The sequence below is a fragment of the Hevea brasiliensis genome, chromosome 9 (assembly GCF_030052815.1).
Source record: "Hevea brasiliensis isolate MT/VB/25A 57/8 chromosome 9, ASM3005281v1, whole genome shotgun sequence".
Taxonomy (NCBI): domain Eukaryota; kingdom Viridiplantae; phylum Streptophyta; class Magnoliopsida; order Malpighiales; family Euphorbiaceae; genus Hevea; species Hevea brasiliensis.
In genome coordinates this window covers 2,810,297-2,835,946 of record NC_079501.1, presented here as the reverse complement: position 1 = coordinate 2,835,946, position 25,650 = coordinate 2,810,297, and the positions used below count along the sequence as shown (strand labels likewise).

General features: G+C 32.9%; 2 protein-coding genes and 1 pseudogene across 6 annotated transcripts; all 3 read left to right on the top strand.

Moving 5' to 3' along the window:
• The first annotated feature begins 4,574 nt into the window (after window positions 1-4,574).
• On the top strand, window positions 4,575-8,477 carry LOC110635939 (probable E3 ubiquitin-protein ligase RHB1A). Of its 4 annotated transcripts, none has more exons than XM_058152435.1 (4): window positions 4,575-4,767; window positions 5,542-5,667; window positions 6,433-6,805; window positions 6,950-8,477. In XM_058152435.1, the coding sequence occupies exons 2-4, from the start codon at window positions 5,605-5,607 to the stop codon at window positions 7,135-7,137; spliced, it is 624 nt and encodes a 207-aa protein (XP_058008418.1). In that variant the 5' UTR covers window positions 4,575-4,767; window positions 5,542-5,604; the 3' UTR covers window positions 7,138-8,477. The 4 variants fall into 4 exon arrangements, with proteins under 4 accessions (XP_058008418.1, XP_058008416.1, XP_058008417.1 ...); XM_058152433.1 differs by having other exon boundaries at window positions 4,765-4,903; XM_058152434.1 differs by lacking the exon at window positions 4,575-4,767 and adding an exon at window positions 4,775-4,903 and having other exon boundaries at window positions 5,231-5,667.
• Window positions 8,478-13,681: 5,204 nt separating this feature from the next.
• On the top strand, window positions 13,682-16,935 carry LOC110647294 (G-type lectin S-receptor-like serine/threonine-protein kinase SD2-2). 2 transcript variants are annotated; one of them, XM_058152430.1, is made up of 2 exons: window positions 13,682-15,503; window positions 16,035-16,935. In XM_058152430.1, exons 1-2 carry the CDS (start codon window positions 13,829-13,831, stop codon window positions 16,508-16,510), a joined length of 2,151 nt encoding a protein of 716 aa, XP_058008413.1. In that variant the 5' UTR covers window positions 13,682-13,828; the 3' UTR covers window positions 16,511-16,935. The 2 variants fall into 2 exon arrangements, with proteins under 2 accessions (XP_058008413.1, XP_021656749.2); XM_021801057.2 differs by having other exon boundaries at window positions 13,683-16,935.
• A 352-nt stretch (window positions 16,936-17,287) lies between these two features.
• Window positions 17,288-19,299, top strand: LOC110647288 (protein DETOXIFICATION 34-like; annotated as a pseudogene).
• The last annotated feature ends 6,351 nt before the right edge of the window (window positions 19,300-25,650 follow it).

The following is a 25,650-nucleotide window of genomic DNA, read 5'->3' as shown; positions in this document are numbered from 1 at the left end:
AAATTATTATTATTGTTTCACAACATTTTAATATTTGTTATAAAATATTATAATTTTATTTAAAATTAAAATTTTAAGTATGAAATATTAGATAATATTATGTTATTTAATTTTATTTCTAATTAATATTTTATAATATTATAAAAAAATTATATAGGAAGATGATTAATTTACAAGATTTGTGTGCATAACAATTGGCAGTCAATTCAGAAAAGTACGTCACAGGTGTGACTTTCACTCCCATGCAAGATTTTTATTATTTTAAAAATAAAAGGTTTTAAATTTGAATTGAATTAATTACTAATTTAATTTAATCTAAATTCAATTCAACTAAATTTTTATCCTAAGAATTTGGGATCGATTATATAGATTCTCTTTTTTCATTCTAAACAATTTTGAGTTAAATCATCGAAAATATGTAATGCTTTTAGGTCATGTTGTACTAATTTTTTTCAAGTCAGTTTAGGTTTACCCCTTTTTTTATTTCTATCTTATAACCTAATATGCTCTACTTGTCTAACTAGAGTCTCAATCTATTTATGCTTCACATGACCAAACCACCTCAATCTTCCTTCTCTCAACTTATCCTCAATTGGCACAACTCCTACCTTTTCTCTATTGCTCTCATTACGGACTTTATCTAGTCTAGTACGACCACTCATCCACCTTAACATTCTCATCTCTGCAACTCTTATCTTAGACACATACGACTCCTTCAGTGCCCAACACTCGCTACCATATAACATGGCTAGTCATATGACTGTACGGTAAAATTTTCCTTTTAACTTATTGGGAATTTTGCGATCACATAAAACTTCCGTGGCACTTATTCACTTCAATCATCCGGTTTTAATCGTATAACTAACATCCTCCTCACATCCCCCATCTACTTGAATGATTGAGCCGAGATATTTAAAGTTATTACTTTGGGACAGTAGTACTCCATTCAAACTAATTACTTTGGGACAGTAGTACTCCATTCAAACTAACTCATTCTCTATCACCAATTCAGCCTTCACTGAACTTACAATGCATGTATTCTGTTTTCGTTCTACTTAACTTAAAACCCTTTGACTCTAGAATACTTCTCCAAAGCTACGACTTTTTATTGACTCATTCTCGCGTCTCATCTATCAGAACTATATTATCTGCAAACATCATGCACCAAGAGATACCCTCTTGTATATGTTTCGTCAATTCATCTAAAACTAATGTAAAAAGGTAAGGGCTTACAGCTGAACCTTGGTGTAATCTAATTGAGATAAGAAAATCTCTTGTGTTCCCTCCCACTGTGCGCACAATAGTAGTTGCTCCTTCATACATATCTTTCAATACTTATATGTACCTAATAGATACCCTCTTTTGTTCTAACATTCTCCATAAGACATCTCTTGGAACACTATCATAAACCTTCTCCAAATAGATAAAAACCATATGTAGATCTTTCTTTACATCTCTATATTTCTCCATCAAGCTTCTAATGAGAAATATCGCTTCCATAGTTGAACGACGGGGCGTGAAGCCAAATTGATTGGGAGAGTTAGAAGTGTCATAACGTAGTCGATGTTCCACAACTCTCTCTCTCAACTTCATAGTATGGCTCATGAGTTTAATTTCTTGTAGTTTAAGCAACTTTGTATGTTTCCCTTATTTTTAAAAATAGGTACTAAAATACTCCTCCTTCATTCATCAGGCATTTTCTTTAAGTTTAAAATCTTATTAAATAATTTAGTTAACTATGCCACTCCCATATCTCCCAAATACTTCAACACTTCAATTGGTATTCAATCAGGTCTACAGGCTTTACCCACTTTCATTATCTTAAGTGCTTCATTTACTTCTAAAGATCTAATCCTTCTAATATAATTCATATTCTTTTCTATTGCTCTGTAGTCTATATTCACGTTATTACCACTTTGACTATTGTTAAATAGGTCATCAAAATAATTTATCCATCTTTCTTTAATATCCTCATCTTTCACCAATACTTTTTCTTCTTTATCCTTAATGCACCTAACTTGATTGAGATCTTGACATTTCTTTTCTCTCCTTCTTGCTAATCTATAAATATCTTTCTCCCATTCTTTAGTTCAAAATTTCTCATATAACTTTTTAAAGGCCTGCGCTCTTGCTTAACTAACTGCCTTTTTTGCCTATTTCTTTGCTATGTTGTATTGTTCATATGCCTCATTATTATCAAACTTAGGTAATTTCTTATACCATTCCCTCTTTCTCTTCACTGCCTTTTGTACTTTCTCATTCCACTACCAACTCTCTTTTGAGGGTGATCCATGTCCTCTAGACTCTCCAAGTACTATTCTAGCTACTTCTCTAATCTTTGATGCCATATGTATCCATATATCATTGGCCTCCACATCTAGCTTCCATACTTCGGACTCGAGAAGCTCAGTTTTGAACTTCACTTACTTTACTCCTTTCAACTCCTACCACTTTATTCGAGCTACACTATTGCTTCTAACCTTATTTAAATTGTTCCTAAACTTGACATCCAAGACTACTAACCGATGTTGACTTGTTAAAGCCTCTCCTGGAATAACCTTGCAATCATTACATAGAGCTCTATTTGTCTTCCTAGTTAAGAGCAAGTCAATTTGGCTTCTATGTTGTCCACTTTTAAAAGTCACTAAATGTGATTCTCTTTTTATAAAGTAGGTATTTGCTAGTATTAGGTCGTACGCCATAGTAAAATTCAGGATGCTTTTTCCCTCCTCATTTCGGCTGCCAAAACCAAAACCTCAATAAACATTCTCATAACCTTGCCTATCACTTCCTACATGTTCATTCAAATCTCCACCAATGAAAACATTCTCTTTTTTCGTATGCTTTATATTAGATTATCCATATATTCCCAAAATTTTTATTTACTCTCACTATCTAGTCCTATTTGTGGAACATAAGCACTAACTATATTTATTGTTTCTTCTTCTAGTACTAGCTTTACTAGTATAATTCTATCTCCTACTCTTTTTACAACTATTACAGTATTTTTCAATGTCCTGTATGTGATTATGCCCACTCCGTTCTTGTTCCTCTCATTTATGATAAACTACAGTTTATACAATGAATTATGCACTTTCTTACTTTTCTCTCCTACCCATTTAGTCTCCTTAATGCAAGCAATATTCACTCTTCTTCTTTCAAAGATATCCACAAGCTCCATTAATTTTCCTGTAAGTGATCAAACATTTCAAGTACCAACCCTGATTCTCCTCCTATCCTGTTCATTCCTAATTGATCTACTTCTATGATATATTATATTGTTCTCTATGCCTATCTTGTATTTTGTTCCAATATCTGTTCTACTGTCTGTCCTACTATCTGTCATATGGATTAACTTCTTTACCCACACTCATTCATAATGTAGGAACCCTTGCTCATTTAACACCACACCTGGGCGTCGGTATGGCGCGTCACTTTCGATGAACGCCCTATACCCTTATATATTTCTCACTACACCCGGGCTTCGATGTAGTACGTGGTAAGTAAAGGACGCCCCAACGTTTATATCATTTGAATCCATATCATAGGGTGTGACGAAATTTTTACGCTGGTTGTTACCTATCACAACCCTCCTCCTTTATCCGGACTTGTGGCCGGTTAAGTACAAATTTCTTAGGCAAAATTAATTTAATTTAATCTAATTAATCAATTTAATTCGGTAATAATAAAATATTAAAAAAATACTTTTTAATTTATTCTAATAATTTTAAAATGACTTTTTTAAAAATACTTTTTAAATCCTTAAATTTTAATACCAAAAGCAACTTTTGAGAGCTTTCGAGGAAAAGGAATGGACCAGAGTGAGGATTGGGTTGACTTGGCAGTGGGAGTGGACGGAAAGTTTTAGGCTGTTTGTTTTAAAAAAATAACTTTTTTACGTATAAAAATATCTTTTATTATTTAGTTATAATATTAAATTAATAATAAATATTTATATTATTTTTATAAAGTGTTTTTATATTTTAAAAGGATTATTGAAATTTAAAAAGTAATTTTATTTTTAATAAGATGAAAAATATTTTTTAAAAATTTATTTAATTTTCATTTTAATTAAAAAAATATTTTTGCCAACCCTTCTTTTCTTCTTTCATTATGTAAAAATATAAGCACACTTAGGCCAATAATAAAAATAGACTACACCTCAAAATTATGATAATTTTAAGGAAATCTTTATTTTTATATAATTTAAATACATGCACACTTTATAATCGATGTGAAATTCTAAAAAATCAATACATGAGAACGTCTCACATGCGACTTCAACTAAGACTATTACCACACACCGACAATTCTAAAAATGACTCAAGATTTATTTATTTTTTAGATAAAAATATACACACATTTAGAGTAATTATAAAAATAAATTATACCTCAAAATTATAATAATTTTAAGAAATCTTTATTTATATATAATTCAAACACATGCCAACCCTTCTTAAATACTAGAAAACACGAAATTTTTATAGGAAGGGTATGTTTTCAGCTAAGGTCCGCACATGACAATGACGCATCTTTCTGTACTTCTAGAGCGAATGAATAGGGACTTTTAGTCCCAAATCGGGCGCAAGATTCTTCCAAATCTACCAATTTTGACTTATAGATTTTCCTATTTTGTACTTCAACCCTCCATTTTGCATCTATTTACACTCCAAAAATCTACTCCTTCACAGCCAATGAGAAGGATATGAGTGGAGGACTCCTGCTTCGCGACAAACAGACTATAAAGAACTACTACAGAACTACAAGGTCTCTCTCTCCTTTTTCCTTTCTCCTATTCCAATTTCATCTACAGTTCTCTTTCTTGCTCTCAAATTAGGTTTTATGCTCTTCTTTTGGTCACTTTCCGACTAAATTTCGATTGATACTTTTGCTGTTATCACCGGTATTGTTATCTGTGATCCTTTGATAGAATTCGTTTTCTTTAGCTCTATTGAGATCTTCCTCTTCTTCTTCTTCTACTTTTTAAAAATTTGTTTCCCTTTTACTTGTTATCCTTGATATCTGGAATATTTGCAGTGTTAATTATCATGATTTAATTGTTAAATGATTGTTAGTGATTTCCTTACTGAGAGAAAGTGCCAAATTTTATGCGATTGATTGTTGCTTAAGCGCGTCATTGCTTTCTTTTTTTTAATTTATTCTATTTATATATGTTATGTTGTGCTGAGCTTTTGCAAGCTGTTAATTCATTTTATTTCGGGGAATTCAGATCATTTATCCTTGTAGTTCTTTTTTCTTTGCCACAAAGATCTTTCACGTGTAACTCGTACTTTCCTTCCATGGAAGAAAATGACTCATAGAGTCTGACTCCGGGTAGATTGTAATTGATGCTTAGTTGAGTCATTAATTGTTGACATTATGGAACTAGCAATTGTTGCGTCCTTAGTTTCCTTTCTTGGCATACGTTGTGATTGGATGTAGTTGATTGGTTATTCAAAATCATGGTCCTTCTTCATGGGTGTCCATACGTTTCTGATTGTGTTAATTAACTCTATTTTGACTCCTTTGATGAGATGACAGACAACAGAAAGCTATGCAATGAAGCTGGTAGCTTTGACCGAATAACAGAAATAATTGCAGGGGATGGGAGGTTGTTGTTGTTCTTCCAGGAAACCTCATCTGCATGGAACACCTGTATATTACTATGTCAGTAAAACTCCATCTTCTCTGGCACCAAGCTTCCCTATCTCTTTGCTTTTGTAATGCTTGAGCAGCTATTTCTATAATGTATGTGACATCTGATGTTTGCGTGATTACCGTCTGTTGCTTGCACTGATTTTGTGGGGGAGGGGGTGTGTGGAAGTCACCTGTTGGGAATAAAGTGAAACCTTTTTAACTTCAATATTTTCTTAATCTTCCAAAATTGGGAACTGAATGTATGATATTTGTTTTGCTCAGAAAGTCTCAGAAAGTTTTCGGAATTTTCTATGGCTCACTGAGGATTTTAAGATCATAATCATTCCATGGGATGTCAATTAGTTATAATTAAAGTTCAAAACTGGAGCAGAATGATATTTGGTTTCTATGAAAAATGTAATTTCACATGTGCAAGTCTGAAATTATAGCTTTCAAATTTCTAATGCCCTTGCACCGGCTATGCCTTGTCACTGTTTTTTTTTTCTTGATTAGTTGCCTTTTTCCTTCTCCTCGTCCTCATCTCTCTCCCAATCTCTCTCTTGTGTGTGGTATCACGATGACTGATGGATTGCAATCTTAAGAATTGGATGTCAATATTCTTTTAATGAGATTGATAGGAAATACCATATGGCATTACTTATACATGATTTGACTAAGATTGCTAAAACTTAAACAAGCGGAAATCTCTGGGCTGGCTAATTATTATGAAATGGAGTTCATGTGAATATTTTGGCTAACAAAATATCATTCTTGAAATTTAACACTTTTCTGCAGTGTCCACCAGCTTTGGAAGAGCATGAATCCTTAACATCTCACAATGGTGCAGCCTCTGCATTCGCTGCAGGTCTCCTAGCTGATTTGAATCTGAATACTTCAACACCTGATACTTTCCGGTCCCCTCCTGCACCTTTGCCATATGATGTGATTTTGGGAGGTCCACGATCATCAGATTCTGAATCTGTTAGAGAAACAATTAGTGGTGGTAGTTTTGAAACTTTAGCAACATGTGAGGATCTCGAGGAACCAGCTTGCAAAACTCTAGCAAGTTCTTTGCCTGTCTCACCAAAGAAGCCAGAAATATCAAAATCAATTGAAGCTATTGTTTCAGCAACAGAAGAAGAGGATGCTTGTCCCATTTGTCTTGAAGGTATAATGGTGTCTGTGTCTGTCTGTGTCTTAGGAGATGAATTCTGTTATTTTTCTTTTAAGGCAACAAATTTTGTTTCTGCATTGAATTTATATTTTAATTGCTCATAGATAATTGTCCAACCCTGTCTGCCTGCTTTTGCAGAGTATGACACACAGAATCCAAAGTTTTTCACCAAATGTGAACATCATTTTCACCTGTCATGCATTTTGGAGTGGATGGAAAGAAGTGAAACCTGCCCAATATGTGATCAGGTTTGCCTCTTAGAAAATGAATCTGCCAGCAGTATTTGGATGAAATTTTATAAATGTGAGATTATTAACATATTCTAGCTTTCCTCAACATAATTGTTTATAATAACCCTAGTTAATATGAGCCAAAAAGAACTACATTAGTCTTTACTTTCTAATGAAATGATTTTGTGTAACTCCTCCAAGTCACACATCAAAAAGGGATTTCTGATTTGATATATGTATATAATAGTCTTAGTGAACTACTACTAACAACTAGGGGAGGAATTGATTTTTGGGCCATGTGATTAGGCTTAGCACCATTGTTAGGTTTGTTGTCCATGTGGACTTGGATTGTGACAATGACATGAGGCAATCTATCAGTCTGAGTGCAGAACTAAGTGCTATGTGGATGCTGTGGAAGTCAGTGGCAGCCACCTCTAGAATCCATTGGAGTACGGTTTGACCTTGATGAAGACATTAGGATTTGAGTCAGGGATTCTCACATCAGAAAGAGACTTCTGAACTGATCTATATATCAGAGAACCACTACTAGAACCTAATGTTACTTTTGGACTATGTGGTTAGATTTAACTCCGCCCCAGTTGTTAGGCCAGTAGTCCTTGCAGGCTTGAGTCGTGATATTTTGGCACTTATCAGTTGAAACTGAAATAAGAGATATGCAGACTAATGAGGAACTGTGCTTTTTACTATATGCTGGTTAGATGAATGAATATCAACTTTTTATTTTTTGGTGCACTTATGCTCTGCTTCTTAAATGTTGCAGGAAATGGTATTTGACCATAACTTCAGTTAGTAGCTCTTTTATGATTTTCAAGAAGAAAACTTAGTAGCAGATTCAATTGAAAGCTTGCCAACTTAGTGGGCTGCTGTTCCATGTCAGTTCTGTCTCACAAATGGTAACTGGTCAGTAGAGCGCCCAAGGACTGTTTTAATTTTGTTCTTGGTTGGTTAAGAGCTCAACATATCATTGTTTTATGTGATTACTTCTGGGAAGGTCAAAAGAAAAGGAATGGAATTTCAATGCAAAAAGAGAAACTAGTGGCCTCTTCTGGCCCCTTTGTTAATACCTTGGTGGTTAGTTTTCAAATGCTTGTGCAGAGTGCAGATGGCAACATTGTTATCGAGAGTTCAGGAAAAACAACCTGAAAGGGAGTTTCATGCAAACAAAGTTACATCACAAAGAAAAAGCATATGTCCAGTTCTGCCTTCCATGTTGCGTTAATGACCTACACTTCCCTTTCTCTTGTATTTGCTTGCTTCTTTTTTCTCTTGGTTTTTTTTTTTTTGAGTCAGTCTTTGTAAATTAAATCTGCTTAGATTTCTATGGATTCAGGATTTCAGCGCTGGAAACCCAATTAGTGTATGGAAAGTGTAATGATCAATGAAAAGGTATACCATGATTTTATGGATTCAAATTAGCTCGGTATTGAATTGTACCCCTTCCTAATATTTACCTATGGCAGTTGGTTATTGTTTCAGCATACAGAAAAACTTAGAAAATTAATAGAATTTTCATCATAGTGGGAGATATATATTTCTGCATATAAGGTTCTGTTTGTTTTCTGAACATTTGAAATATTTAGAAAATGAGTGGATGGAAAATTTCAGTTTTAAGTTTTATCGAAAGGGTAAGTTGTTTTTTGAATTTTAATAATTTTATTAAAATATAAAAATATTTATATTTACATAATATAAATATATATTATTAATTTAATATTATAATTAAATAATAAAAAAAAATTTTCATAAAAAAAACTTTTTTTAATATTTTATATATAATTTATTTTTTATGAAATATACGTAATCTGATTTTTTAAATATAAAAGTGTATCTTTCTCCTACTCCATCTCAGATTTCTCGGCATTCACCGCTACTACCCTCATCTCTCTGTATCTCTCTCTCGGTTTTTTTTTTTTTACCTTCTATTTGTGGTTGTATGTCTTCAATAATGGTAAAATTGTTTCATATGTGTATTGGAGAAATTATTTCATGCAGCTAAAGCACATTTTTTCTCTCAAATGTATGTGCTTGGATAGAAAGAAAATTTCAGAGAGCAGTTTAACATTACGGTCAATAGAAAATAAATATATATAAATAGATTTTATAAAATTATTACGATTAAATATTTTTTAAAAAAATATTAGTAACTATAAATATCTACATGTGTATTTTTTATTGGCTTGTCAAAATAAATGAAAAAAAAAAAACACTAAAGTGACAATCATAACATCTTTGAAGCCTTCATTAAGCATTGAAAAAAAAAATAATTTAAATATTAAAAATTACCTTTTATTTTAAAATTTTTATAATTAAAATATTTTAAATTTTTTAAAATTAATTTTTAATATCTTTAAAATATAATTAAAAAATAATAATTTTCACCCAACAATAATACTCCTAACTCTGCTTTTCCATATAAAGCACAGCGTCCAACAAAAAATTGCATTTTTTTTCCACCTCTCTTTGGTAACACAAGCAAATAAATATATATATATTGTAACACCCATAATTTTTAAAATTATTATTTTATAGATAAATATTAATATTTTATTTTAATTAAAGTTTAGAAAATTATTTAAAATTTTTTGAATTTTAAAATCGGATTTGATTTTCTGAAAATATAAAATTTTGATGATTTTTAAAAATTAATTTAAAGACCACGTGGTAAAACTAAAAATATATTTGGACTCTATGAATTTTTTTGAGTTTTATATAATTATTTCGAAATTTTTGAGCCTTGTTTTCGATCCTAAGGCAGAGTAAAAATTTAAAATTTTGTATCTTAAATTGGATCAGCTGAATTGAACTAGATCGGATCGGACCGGTCCTCTTCCTCTTTTTCTTTTCTCTTCCGTGCATTCCCAACGCATTCTCTCTCTCTCTCTCTCTCTCTCTCTCTCTCTCGTTTTCTCTCTCCTCCCTTCACCCCTCGTCGGCCAGCCACAGCCCCAGCCTCTCCCACACACCGGAGCACCTCCGGGCCACCTCTCCGCCGCTAGTCAACCCTCCAGGCGGCCGAAAACGTCGCGAGAAGTCCCCCCTGTGCGCCTGCGTCGTTTCGTATTCCCGAGTCGATTCCGGCCGATCCAGCCACCGATCGGACCGAGTCTTGTGCCAAACCTCTTTTATATCTCGAGAGTTTTCCATAGACACCAAGAACACTAAAATCTATCAAGCGGTTTGCCCAATTTTTATCCGAGAAGTTTTGGCCCATTTCGACTTTTGGGCTAAATTTCTCTCAAACCGTGAACCCCATGAGAAAATCGAGAGTACAGGAGTATTCCACTCGTCGAGAGCTTCGCGGCAATATCAATTTCAAAATTTTCCGACATCATTTTTTAGTGGGTCTCACGAAATTTCATAGTATTTTTTCGAGCACCAAATGAGCTTAGAAAATTTCGTAAAAATTATGTACTAACCCCTGTGTTGTGACCTTTGTTTAGGTACCTTCAATTCATGGAAATTCAACGGTTGTCTAGGTCTGTAAATTTCGGGTCATGTAGACAGGCTAACGAAAAATTCTTGGAATTGGATTGAGATTTTAGCTACCTCACCGTTGTCAGACGTCCCGAGCGTGTTTCCGGGGTCGGAATTGGCATAGGTAAACCTAAACCTTATTTTTTCTTAATTATCTAGTGCTTTAATTGGATTAAAAATCCATAGAATATTCGTGGTAACTTAGAAAATTATAATTCTTTTTACATTAGTTTAGTAATATTGCTAAGGACTGCGGGGTAAAGTTTTAGAATTTTTAAAGTTCATTTGAGTAGTTTTTGCAAAAGTGTTAATTATAAGAATTAAATTGTAATTTTTCATATTGTGATCGTTGACTGTTTGGATGGGCCCAGGAGGGGCTATGTGATGTGATTGAGTTGTGGGTCTGTGGTTTGTGGATATAGAAGTGCGTTTTAAGCCCTTTTACAGGTTGGGTAGGTCCTAGGTATTGGAGAGACTCTGTCAGATTTTTGGTACGACTTAAGATATCTTTGGTCTTTTCTTAGTTTGTATTGAGTCAAATGTATTAAATAATTATAATAAAATTGTCAGGTGAGCTGGGACAGCCTTCTTCCTCCGTCCAGCCGCCACAGTGACTTCGGTTAAATCTGTGAGTAAAATATTAATTTTAATTGTAAGTTTGATATTATTATATGTTCAAGTATGCCATGCATCACTACCGGTCTGACTCATAGGTTGAGTCGTGACACACACGTACACACACATTAGCAATGTTTTTCAAAAATAAATCATTTGACTTCTTAAAAAATTATGATATGACATTTTAATAAATTAAATTAATATAATTTAAAAAATAATATAAATAATCAATTAACAAAAATTTAAAATTTTAAAAATTAAATGTTATACATCTTTATATTATCTATTATTTAAAAAACCGTATTAGTTATTGCTCATTGAAGAAATAATAAAAATAATATATTCACAAGCTTATCTTTTCTTAATTATTTAGTATAATATATTTAAAATAATTAATTTTCTTAAATAAGAAGAAACTAAATTTGAAATTTCAATTTAACTTGTCAAATTTTAATACAAGGTAAGGGATATAAAAAGAGTGATTTGCAACAAAATCATGGACTAGAACTACCACTGATTTGGTTAATTTAATTAATACTTGAATGTTAATTTTGATCAATAGCATTAGTTAGCAATTGTTATAATTTTAAAAAATAATTTTATTTATAAAATATGCAATATTTAGAATTTAAAAATATAAAGTATTTAAAATTTTGTTTTAAAATTGAACTTAATTTTATTAGATAATGCTAATTGAGCATGAAATTTTATTTTAATTTATTTTTTAATTATAAATTTAATTTACTTAACTTAATAATTTTATTTTAATAATATATATTATTTTAGTAATATTTGATTTAAATTAAATAATTGAGTGAATTTAAATTTTGAATTGATAATTTTTCTATTGTCTAGTTTTGATTTGGTTGAATTAAATTTTTTTAAATTAAAATTAAATTAATTTGAAAAAAATTGAAAATAAATATATTAAAGTTTAATTTTATTTACATTAAATAAAAATTAACTATAAAAAAATTTTAATTATTACTGTGTAAGCCGCGGTGAAGGACTAATTATTTATCTGTACTTTAGCGTGTACCTTTGATAGAATGTTTGTACAACTAGATAAGAAATCTCCCTTCGGAAAAAAAAAAAAAAATAAGGACAATAGCGCCAGCCGCCACGTTTACTTAGGTCAAAGTAGAGACTGCCAATAACTTCTTAACACGTCAGCTGACTGTGAGATCAATTTTTTTATATTTTTTTATGATCAAACAGACTTGACTGATCCAGAATTCGGATCCACAAAGCGAAGCGCGTGGCAAGTATCCTTATCCTTCATTACAATCTAGAAGATTTTTTCCCCCGAAGATAAGACCATAGAATCACAATATTCTTATATTATTAATTACACGAGTGTGTATGTGAAATTTCAACTAAATTATTTATTTTAAAAGTTAAGATTTATCTATAAAAAGATAATAAAAAAAGAGAAAAATAAAATTAATTGAACTAAAAAAAAGAGAATGAAGTTAATTATTTTTGTCATTTAAGAAATAATATATGAAAATAATAATATTTCAAAATTAATAGTATAAAGAGTCATCATATATTATAAGAATTATTTTTTTTTAAGTAATAGGTCATATGAAAGATTAGATTTTTTTTGAAAAGAACTATAAAATAGTATTTGAGAATAATATTTATTTGATAGAATAACTTATAAGTAAAATATAGATAAAAAAAATTAGATAAAAAATTATCATGTAACTTTTTTAATTAGTAAACTACTTTAATAAAATGATCTTTATTAAATTTTTTTTAGATAATTATTGAGAAATTTAAATAATAGTAGGTATTATTTTTGTGCATATAAAAAATATATTTTATAAAAATTATTTTTAAAAATTATTTGTTATTATTTATTTATAGTATTAAATTAATTATATATATATATATAAATTATTAAAGCTTAAAAAATATATATTTTTTAAATGAGATAATTTTTTTTAATTAAAAATTTTTCTTATTAGTTTATTTTTTAAGTATTTAAAATAATTTTTTTTTAGAATCATAATTTACTTTAAAAAAATAATTTGTCTTACATTTATAATAATTTATAAAAATCAATTTTATTGAAAAGACTCAGAGATAATTTCTCTGGTGGTGAGTGGACTTCCGGAACTCTCTTCTGTGAATAATTTATAAAAATCATTTTATTGAAAAGACTCAAAGAGATAATTTTACTGGTGGTGAGCGGACTTCAGCGCAATTGTCGGCCAATACATAATGATTTTACCCAAATAACCTTGTTCCAAGTTTTTAATTGCTATCCAGTCCTTTTCCTCTACTTAATGCTAATGGTATTAAGCTTAATAATACATTGTCTGATTAAATTTTTACAACTCATAATGATGATGCGATTGCGATCTTGTAATTTAAAAGTAATTAAGTCTCGCCAATTAGGACAATGCTTTAGAGGCTATTTTCGTAATATTGGTATAACTTTTTGTTCGTGTTAGTGTCCTCCAAAGGCCGCTAGTGCAAATATCTCCATATTCTGACTCTTAAAAAGGTACATTGGAAAGTGAATCGCAGACGACTTCGTCACTGAACCATCTACTGATTCCGTCATGTCCTCTCGTAGACGAAAGATTCCCTTTTTATTTTCTTTATTTCCCTCGTCCTCCCGCCAAATGAAACTGAAAACTTTCTGATTAAGCTTACCGTTGGAATGTCAATACCCTCCTTCACTGCCACTGCTTCTTCCATGATTTCTGTTTATATTTTCTTCTTTTTTCTGGTAACAACCTCCGATGCTTCTTTTGTTGACAAATTTGGAGCAAATGAAAGGTTGTCCGCCCCCAGAATTACCCAAAGTCCTAGCAACAGATTTGCAGTTTCCTCAAATTTTGCATTCACCACCCAAAAGCCGCTGAATTTATTAGCAAACTACACCAGGCGAAGGATCAGCAAGAAATTGGAATTGGCCAATGTTATAATCAGCGGAAACATCACAATTCATAGCGAAAACAATACCTTCCAGCTTGGCTTTTTTAGCCCACATGAAAGCTCTAAGTGGTATCTAGGCATTTGGTACTCTTCAATCCCGACTCCAACTTATGTCTGGGTAGCCAACCGAGAAACACCCATCACCAAACCTGCGTCTTGCACACTACAAATCACCGAAACTGGCAAATTGGCAATAATGGAGTCGCCAAATTCTGTCATTTGGCAGAGTACAAACAATGAACGTGCAACAGATTTTCGCTTTCTAGACAATGGAAATCTGGTTCTATTATCAGCTACAGGGGCAACATTGTGGCAAAGCTTCAATTATCCGACGGACACGTGGTTACCGGGCATGAACATTACCAAGGAGCAATCATTAACCTCTTGGCGGAGCTTAGCCGACCCATCGCCTGGATTATACTCTCTCAGGCTAAACCCACGAGAGTACAATGAAATTGAGCTCGTACATAACAAAAGTGTCAGTTATTGGAGCACAGGTAACTGGACCGGTGCGAAATTCGCCCGTGTACCCGAAATGACAATAGAGTACATATACAAATTCCACTTCGCCAATCCTTTTACCCCTGCTGCGTCATTTTGGTACACGGAAATAGCAAAAGATAGAGCGCTGAGCCCGCCGTTGACTCGATTTCAGGTAGATGTCGATGGGCGGTTCAAACAATATACGTGGTCGCCGCAGACGGAGAATTGGAGCAAGTTCTGGTCACAGCCGGATAATTGGTGTAAAGTTGATCGATTATGCGGGGATTTGGGATTTTGTGAAAGCAGTTCCACATCGCCAAAGCCTTGTTCTTGCCTTCCAGGCTTTAGGCCTGTTAGTGATTACGATTGGGAATTTGGGGATTATTCTGGCGGTTGTGTCAGGGAGAATGGGAATTCCTGTAACGAGACTGATGGGTTCATGGAGGTTGGTGTCATGGAGTACGAGGGAGCAGTTTTGATTTCGTTTTCGGGTAGTATAAGCTTTTGCGAGAGATCTTGTTTGGGTAATTGTTCTTGTATCGGTTTGCTCCATGACGAGAGGACTAATTTATGCAAGAATTTATATGGGACTCTATTGAATTTGAGAAATCTGGGCTTTAATACTGCATATCAAGATGTGCTGTTTGTTAGGGTTCCAGAACAAGGAACGGTAAAGAAGAATGAGTCCAAGTCTGTGCTTTTGATTGTTATCATTCTTGGGTCTATTGCCATTTTTGTGTTGGCAATAGGAGTTTTGCTGACTCTGCAGATGAGGAGGAAGAGCAAGAGGAGGACTGAGGATGGTGGCTTTCCGATGTTGAATTTGAAGGTATTTTCTTACAAAGAGCTGTATGCAGCAACTAGGGGTTTCTCAGATAAACTTGGACACGGTGGATTTGGTGCAGTGTTTCAAGGTGAGTTATTAGATTCTACCCTTGTTGCTGTGAAACGCCTTGAAAGGCCAGGGAGTGGAGAGAGAGAGTTCAAGGCAGAGGTATGTACCATTGGGAACATTCAACATGTTAATCTTGTGAGGCTTAGAGGGTTTTGCTCAGAGAAGTCTCATAGGCTTCTAGTTTATGATTACATGCCAAATGGTCCTTTGAGTGTTTATTTGCGCCAAGGTGGTCCCAGTTTGAGCTGGGAAGTTAGATTTCGAGTGGCCATTGGGACTGCTAGAGGCATTGCATATTTACATGAGGAATGTAGAGATTGCATCATCCATTGTGATATCAAACCAGACAACATCCTTCTGGATGGTGATTACACTGCCAAGGTATCCGATTTTGGCCTAGCAAAGCTTGTTGGTCGTGACTTCAGTCGAGTTTTAACTACCATCAGGGGTACTTGGGGCTATGTCGCACCAGAGTGGATATCTGGAGTGGCAATTACTCCAAAAGCAGATGTTTATAGTTATGGAATGACATTATTGGAATTGCTTGCAGGTCGCAGAAATGTAGAGGCACCAGCATCTGCAGGTGGTGGTAATGGTGGTGAAGAGAGCAAAAAGGGGGAGATATGGTTTTTCCCTCCATATGCTGCACAACAAATTATTGAAGGCAATGTAGCAGCAGTGGTAGATTATAGGCTTGGCAGTGCATATAAAATTGAGGAGGCTAAGCGTGTTGCGTTGGTGGCAATTTGGTGCATACAGGATAATGAAGACATGAGGCCTGCAATGGGGATGGTAGTGAATATGCTAGAGGGGGTAGTGGAAGTGCCCTCTCCTCCGGCACCAAAATTGTTACAAGCACTGATTTCTGGAGAGTCTTACCATGGGATTCGGATAGATTCTGGCAATGATATATCTATGAGTGGTAAATGTTCTGATGATAGTATGGGAGTATCTAGTTGTGGTTCACAATTATCTCCTGCTAATGCCAACTTCACAAGTCGGATACCATCTGTTGCCCTTAAATAACTTTGGCGTTATTCTTTCCTTTTCCTCTCCCTCTTAATGAGTTGTATAATATCATGTGTAAAATGAGTTGCTGCTGTATGAAAGTTTTGGCTGCTTCAAATTTCAAATGATTTTAAGTTCTGCAAGATTAGAGTTCATTATTGTTGCTTGGAAGTTGGTCATTGGAGTGTCACAAGATTCGTTAAACCAGTCCAGCTCCAGCCATGTGTTTTCTTAGAGATGATAATTATCTGTACTATTGAGGTGTATTCGCATGATCATAAAGAAGGAATGGTGGTCCTAAATGGCCAAATCAGCAAACTGCTTTTCATTGCTTGAAGGGCCTAGATCGAGCTCCTAGTCTTAGTCAAGGAGTCAATCAAGGCTTGCCTATCATTTTCAATTTTAAATTAAGCTACTGTTTGTGTTTGGTTGGTCGTTTTCAACTTCAATTTCTCTTTCGTTCTAATGATTTGGTAGGGATTCTCTTGGTCACAATTCATATGATCATGTTTAGGCATTTCACTAGGTCCTAGGTGTATAGGGAAAGACATGCTGAAATGAAATCATCGTTTTCTTTTCTTTAGGCAAGTATATACCCACTTTCATCAAAGCTTAAGCTTTTCGCTTTTTCTATCATATACAATGCATCAACGGAAGATCATGCCCGTTTTAAAAGCCTAACGTGGTATCCTGCGAGTTTTGAGGTAATGAGGTTCATTATCACGAGTGCCTTTTTCAACACTTTCTAGCAAAAAGTGAAGAAATCTTGACATTCTTTTCTATCTTGGGAAAGGAATGGTTATTTCCTCTTCTCTTTTGCGTCCAAACATTGGACTTGAGCTTCCTGTTAAGGCCCATATGCACTTATCGAACAGAAGAAGAAGAATGCTACCTGTGCGTATGAAAGACAAGTCATAAATGGGCCATCGCCCACACACAAAATTTGATATTGAAAAAGTTTTGTGTCTGTTTGGCATTAGAGTTGAAAGATCAAAGCAAGGTTGGAGTTCTGACATGGATTGGTTTTGCAGCTCTAATTATACACAATGGCGTGCCTTATCTCTTTATTACTATATTCAAGTGGGGTTTTGCTGGTGCTGCTGCGGCTTATGATGTCCCAGCTTGGGGCATTTCTTTGGCTCAAGTGGTTTATGTGGTTGGTTGGTCCAAGGATGGGTGGAATGATCTCTCTTGGTTAGCCTTCAAGGACATATGGGGCTTTGTTAGACTTTCTATAGCCTCAGCTGTAATGATTTGCCTTGAGATTTAGTATTTTATGACCATAATTGTTCTCACTGGACACCTTGAAGATCCTGTTCTTGTCATTGGCTCTCTTTCTATCTGGTGAGAAATCCCTTTGCTTTGTATGATTAATTTTACAATGCTCATAAACCATCTGAAGATGCTTTTTATAGAATTTGTTTTGTATTAATTCATCCTTGTGGCAATTGCATTTTTTTTTCAAGTTGATTTTAGTCGACTGTACTAAGAGATCAAGTCTCATGTCCCTCTCCAATACGTATCACTAATTAAAGCTCACTGATATTGCTCATCATTTATGCACATTTTAATTAATAGTTTGCTTTTTGTTTAATTTCCTGTTACAGCATGAACATCAATGGCTGGGAAGGAATGTTATTTATTCCAATCAATGAAGCTATAAGGTTCTTACTTCTTATTCCTTCTCGAGAACTTGAAACATTAGAAGTCTCGTGCACTGCAACACCCTTTCTAAATTGAAATTGCCTCTCTCTCTCTCTCTCTCTCTCTCTCATAGCGTTCGAGTTTCTAATGAGCTGGGATCAGCACATCCTAGAGCTGCAAAATACTCTGTGATTGTCACATGCTTGGAGTCTCTCCTTATAGGAATAATTTGCGCAGGCATTATTTTAGTAACTAAGGATGAGTTCTCCATAATCTTTACTAATAGCTTAGAGATGAGGAAAGCAGTGGCTAAATTGGCACACCTTCTGGGCATCACAATGATACTAAATTGTGTTCAGCCAGTAATATCAAGTATACAACAATGCATACATCAAAAATTGATCCTAATTATTAATATTTTGAGTCTTCATAGAAATTTGTGAAACAATCTCACCTATTAATGAGATTTTGACTCAATAATACTAGAATCATTTTTACAACTATTAGATCTCGAGTTTGAATTCAGTCAGAACTCACAGAATCAGGTGTGGCTGTGGGAGGAGGATGGCAAGCCTTGGTAGCTTATATAAACTTGTTTTGTTACTATATGATTGGACTTCCTCTTGGTTTTCTTCTTGGATACAAAACAAGTTTACATGTACAGGTAATTTATGTAATCTGATAATCATCGAACTCAAAACATTTTGAAGCATTTTAGATACTAATTAATAAATAAGAATTGCTACAGGGAATTTGGCTGGGCACGATTATTGGGTCTTTTTTGCAGACACTAATCCTTGTTTATATTATCTATAAAATCAACTGGAACAAAGAAGTGAGTTCCATTGTTTAAAGGGCGATTGAATATGTCAATAGGTATGCCTGTCTTTAAAATTGAACCATTTTGATCGTTAAAATCTGAATTATTTCAGGTTGAAGAGGCATTTGAACGAATGAGAAGGTTGGGTGCACAAGATGATTCTTCACCCACAAAAATAAGCGTTGTATTTAACCATTAATTGATTTCTTAGATAACTTGATTAGAATTCACATTTAGGTAGAAGATTTTTATTTTTATTTTTTAAATTTTTTAACCTTTTTTTTTTTACCCAAATGTGTAAAAACTTCATTTCAACATTACTTCCACTGTAAATCCACTAACTATGGTGTAAATTCCTCTTTGCCTTGTGCTTTTTCCCCTTTCCCTCCTATAATTTTTCCCTATTTATTTATTTGTTGAACTTTGCATTTTGACGGAAAAAAAATTAGTCAAGTTTTGGGTGACTTTTAATATTTATTGAAAATGGAGGTCTCTGTTGCAAATACGTTTCCCCTGGCCCAGACCGTTAAGAATCTAATATTACGTACGATGCATCCCCATTGATATTTATTATTAAAACCTTTCTACCATCTTTTCGTAATTACCTTTTATGCCCCGATTTTTACTTTCAATTATTTCAACTTCTCTAATTTTCTTTAATTTTCATTCACTACTTTCAAATTTCAACCAGAGTGTAGTGGTAAATATGAATATACGATGCTATTTAGGAAATGGACCCTAAGATTTAAATTGCATTAAATATAATATTCTTATTTAATATTATGAAAAATTATTTTCAAATTTGTAATCGCCAAACATTCGTTAAAAAAAAAAGTTTTTGTTGCTGCAAGTGATGTCATGTATAATTAATTTATTTAAAAAAAATTAAGTAATTAATATTAATTCATTTTAGTATAATCAACAGATTTGAGATAATTATTCTTTGGAAAAAAAATGATTTGATAAAATTATTAATTTGTATTTTTTTATTTAATAAAGTCTAAATTAAGAACAACTATATAAATATTTATTCATATTATTATTATTATTATATCATAATAAAAAAAATTTAAAAATAAAAGAGATATTAACTATAAAGGTTTAATAACTTAACAAAACATTAAGAGAGTAATGTAAGAAATATTAGGACTTCAATTTTAATATATATATATATATATATATAGAGAGAGAGAGAGAGAGAGAGAGAGAGAGAGAGAGAGAGAGAGAGAGAGAGGAATACATACTCAAACTTTAATTTGTCATTGAGTAATATATTTTTAGCTACTAGATCAAAACAATTAGAAAAATAACAATTACAATAGGCTTCAATCGTGTAGTTACTCTACTTAAGGGAATTATATCCCTCACTATGTTGCTGTTAGGTAGTTTGGACAGATCTCTCTAGGATAATAAAGCCAAAATAGAATTCTAAACAGCAATTCTAAAATTCTCCCAATAACATATTAAAAAATAATACTATTAATTGTAAGTATAGATGAAGAGAAGAGATGGAAGAAAAAGAATTAATAAATTTATGTTCAAAACTATTATTTATAATGTATTTGCACCTTACTTTGTATCTATTAGAATAATTATATTTGTTCATTTATATCTTTTACAACAGATACAATAATTTACTTTATATCTCGTAGAATAATTACATATATTCACTTACATTTTTTAGAGCTGATACAATTGTTCGTAATAAACGATTCGTTTTGACACCTTTTAAAAAATAAATATAACTCTTTTGATAAAGGATAATTTCGCCCTCTTACTCACTATTTCTAACAATTCTCTACTTAGTTAGTTATAAACATAATCAACATGAATTAAGATTTATACGTACAAAATGTATCTTTCGACTTAAACCTGCTATTATTATAAATATTTCAAAATCTCATTGAAATTAATGGCTATATTTAAATATTAAATCATAATTTCTATATTGATAATATCAAAAATATCATACACATAAATCTTATCAATTTCTTTAACACATTCATCGTAAGGTTTAGCACCAAGTTATGGCCTTATGCTATTTCTTGAATTCATAAACACTTACAAAGTTTTATTAACTAAGTCACAATTATGGACTTCTTGGTTCTAAACCAAATCCAGTGTCTTCATTAAGAGTAATAAATACTCATCCTCTTTTTTTTATTAATCACTGCTTAGTTTCTAGTGCTTGCAAACTCTCATAAACTATAACTTATTGTTACCTTTTAAACCTTTAAAATTACTGAGCAATAAGAAAGGTAAGGTTTTCATTATTAGTGACAAGTTAGAAAAATTTTAAACCCATCACACATATAGTGCTCCTAATTATATTCCTTGAAAGCGCTTTGGTTAATGGGTCAACATGATTGCTTTTTGATCTGATATAGACAACTGTGATGATATCATCAGAAATTAGTTGTCTAACATACTCATGTCTTAAACCAATGTGTCTAGACTTGCTATTATAAATCTTGTTAAATGCTCTAGACATAATAGCTTCACTATCACAGTGCAAAGAGATTGACGGCATCGATTGTGGCCACAACTTTATATCTAACAATAAATTTTTCAGCCATTCTGCCTCTTTGCTTACTGCTGTTAAAGCCATAAACTCAGATTCTATTGTGGAATGAGTAATACATAACTATTTCTTAGAAGCTCATGAGATAGCTCCTTCACCTAAAGTGAATATCTAACTAGTTGTAGACTTATTATTATTAACACTAGTTTCCAACTGACATCACTATAACCCTCAAGCATTGAAGAAAACTTATTGTAAAACAAGGTAAAAGACTTTGTCCTTTTAAGATAACCGAAAACTCTTCCAACAGCTCTTTAATGATCAGTGCTAGGATTATGATTATATCTTGAAAATTTACAAACAGCAAAAGTAATATCTGGCCTAGTACAATGCACAACATACATCAAACTACTAGTTGCATTAATATAGTCTAATTGACTTATAGATCTCCCAAATTTTTAACTAATTTGTTAGAAACATCAAAAGGAGTATTAGCTTCTTTAATACCCAAATGATTATACTTGGAAAGAATCTTATTAATATAATGAGATTGACTCAAAGCAAAACCCCCACTATATTTTTAATTTTGATACCTAAGATAGTATCAACTTCTCTTATGTCTTTCAATAATCATTCCAAGTGGTGAGTAATTTTACAATCATAGCATCCACTTGAAGTTGTTTAGACATTTCTATTTTCAAATATTTGAGTCTAGATACTAAAACAAACAATTCATCTACTTGATTCATAACAGGTTTATTTTCGGACATTTGAAACTCAAAAAACTTCATACTTAGAAATTTGTCCATATCTTATTTTTCAAAAGTATACTTGTACTCTAAGGCCTGCTAGATTTCTTGTGGAGATTTGACAAGTTGAAATAAATCATACAATCTGTCAAAAGAGAATTCATAATAAATCCTCTACATCGAACTTCATATTTTTCAAGTTTCTTGCGAGATGTTGTGATTGTTGCAACCTCATTATCAGATGATTTAGGAATTTTGGGCAAATTATCACTCAGCAGATATGCAACATTCAATGCAGTAAGCAAAAACAATAATTTATCCTTCCAGCGAATAAAATTGATTCTATTAAAATGCTCCAATTTGAAGACATTAGGATTGACAATTTTGTTAAAGACATAATCACAAACACTAGTACCAGAAGCCTACATTGTTGAATAATTCCCTTAAGATTGTTAGAAAAATAACAATTATAATAGTTTTCAATCATGTAGTCACTCTTTTAAGGGATTATTGATTGCATCAAATTATATAGACATTTAAGGTTAACATGCATTGCATTTTGTTAGCATTTAGTATCCTTTTATGTTTATTTTTATATGTTTTCATTGTTATTTTAGAAAGCATGTTAATCCGACTCAATTCATTAATTTTTATATTTTATCAGGTGTTTTTATGTGGTTCTAGAATCAAAGATGAGTTTGGAAGAGATCTGGAGGTCAAAACGTGAAGAATACAGGGCCAGAAGTAATACACGGGCTGTGTAACCTGCCCCGTGTAACTTCCTGGATCCTGTGTAACTCTCTGGACTGAAGAAAACGTGAAAAATGAAGTGGCAGAAATTTACACGGGGCGTGTATCACTACACGGCCTGTGTAAAGTCCCCTAACAGCAATTCTGATGCGACTTTTCTTCGCTTCAACTCGACCCGAATAGACTCCTAATGCTTCTAGGACTCTGAAATTAGGGTTTTTACACCAGATATAAATAGAACAAGTCAGGAATTGAGGGAAAAGAGAGAATTTACATCCAAGAACAGAAATTACATTCAAGGGGAGCCGATTTACATTCAAGGATGCACATCAACTTCAAGGGAGGCAAGGGAGAAACAAGATCTGCAAGATTGCTAAGGGATTTTCAGCTGAAGTTCCAAAAGTCCAAGGCTGCAACTCTCCTTTTGGATTCTTTCACTCTATTTTCTTCTCATGTCTTCTCTTTATCTTTTTATAAACTTAATTATAAAGCTCACCATGGGTGAGTAGGTTCTTTATTCTAGGGTTAGGATTTAGCACTCAATTTCATTATGGGTATGGTTTGATTTTATTTAATACATTGGGTATTTTATTCTTTGATTCAATCTCTTGTGATCTTAATGCATGCTATGTGTTGGCGCCCACTTAGTATTAATTACAGATATTAATTGAAGGACTGAAAGGTGAAGATTAATATTAGAAAATCGAATTTTGAACCTAGGAAATCTAACCTAGAGATAGGCTGATGACTTTTGTGGAGTTTCAAAATTAATCAAAAATCTTAAAGGGTATTAATTAATTTAATCACCACGAAAGTAGGGTTTATGTTAATTAAAATACACCTTGAGTGCCTTGAGAGAGGACTTTAGATAACTTAGAATTAATTTCTATCAAAATAATAATCTCCTAATTATTGAATGGATTAGATTGATTCTATAATTGATTGAAGTGTGAACCCCTAACTCTAGAATGTTCCCGTCCATTGGTATTTTAGTTTAGTTAATTATTTAGATTTTATTTCTTTTAATTTAAATATAATTATTAATTCTCTACAATTTGATCGTCTAGATAATTAAAATCACTATAGTTTGGTACTCAACACTGTCCTCGTGGGAACGATACTCTACTCATCACTTTATTACTTGTTAGCGATCCGTGCACTTGCGGTGGTTGCAAAATCAGCAAACAAGTTTTTGAGGGACAATGAATCCTACGAATTAATTGGTCTTGATCAGAGCATCGTTTCCTTTAGAATAGGTGTTTGGGTAAAGCCCCACAGTATAGGAGTGCAAAAGGGAGCTTGAAGAGGTCAAGGGACTGAGTATTATTGCTAATACAAAGTACACAGGTCGTGTAAACCAAGCCCCAGACCCGTGTAACTTTCTGCCAGAAGAAAGCCGGATAGCCAATGGAGAAACATAAGTACACGGGCCGTGTAACTTGCCCCGTGTAACTTCCTAGACCCCGTGTAACTCTCTGGACTGAAGAAAACGTGAAAAATAAAGTGGCAGAAAGTTATACGAGGCAGGGCCGTGTAACACTACACGGGCCATGTAAAGTCCCCTGACAGTAATTCTGATGCGACTTTTCTTCGCTCCAACCCGACTCGGATGGACTCCTAATGCTTCTAAGACTCTGAAATTAGGGTTTTTATACCAGATATAAATAGAACAAGTCAGGAATTGAGAAGAGGAGAATTTACATCCAAGAACAGAATTTACATTTAAGGGGAGCTGATTTACATTCAAGGATGCACATCAACTTCAAGGGAGGCAAGGAAGAAACAAGATCTGCAAGATTGCTAAGGGATTTTCAGCTGAAGTTCCAAAAGTCCAAGGCTGCAACTCTCTTTTTGGGTTCTTTCACTCTATTTTCTTCTCATGTCTTCTCTTTATCTTTTTATAAACTTGATTGTAAAGCTCACCATGGGTGAGTAGGTTCTTTATTCTAGGGTTGGGGTGTAGCACTCAATTTCATTATGGATCTGGTTTAATTTTATTTAATACATTGGGTATTTTATTCTTTGATTCAATCTCTTATGATCTTAATGCATGCTATGTGCTGGCGCCCACTTAGTATTGATTACAGATATTAATTGAAGGACTGAAAGGTGAAGATTGATATTAGAAAATCAGGATTTTGAACTTAGGAAATCTGATCTAGAGATAGGATGATGACCTTTGTGGAGTTCCAAAATTAATTACAGATCTTAAAGGGTTTTAATTAATTTAATCACCACGAAAGTAGGGTTTATGTTAATTAAAATATACCTTGATTGCCTTGAGAGAGGACTTTAGATAACTTAGGATTAATTTCCGTCAAAGTAATAATCTTCCAATTATTGAATGGATTAGATTGATTCTATAATTAATTGAAGTGTGAACCCCTAGCTCTAGAATGTTTCCATCCATTGGTATTTTAGTTTAGTTAATTATTCATATTTTATTTCTTTTAATTTAGATATAATTATTATTTCTCTACAATTCGATCGTCTAGATAATTAAAATCACTATAGTTTGGTACTCAACATGGTCCTCGTGGGAACGATACTCTACTCATTACTTTATTATTTGTTAGTGATCCGTGCACTTGTGGTGGTTGCAAAACCAGAAACAAGTTTTTGGCGCTGTTGCCGGGGACCGGTGCTTGATATTGAATGATTAGTGATTTGGTTA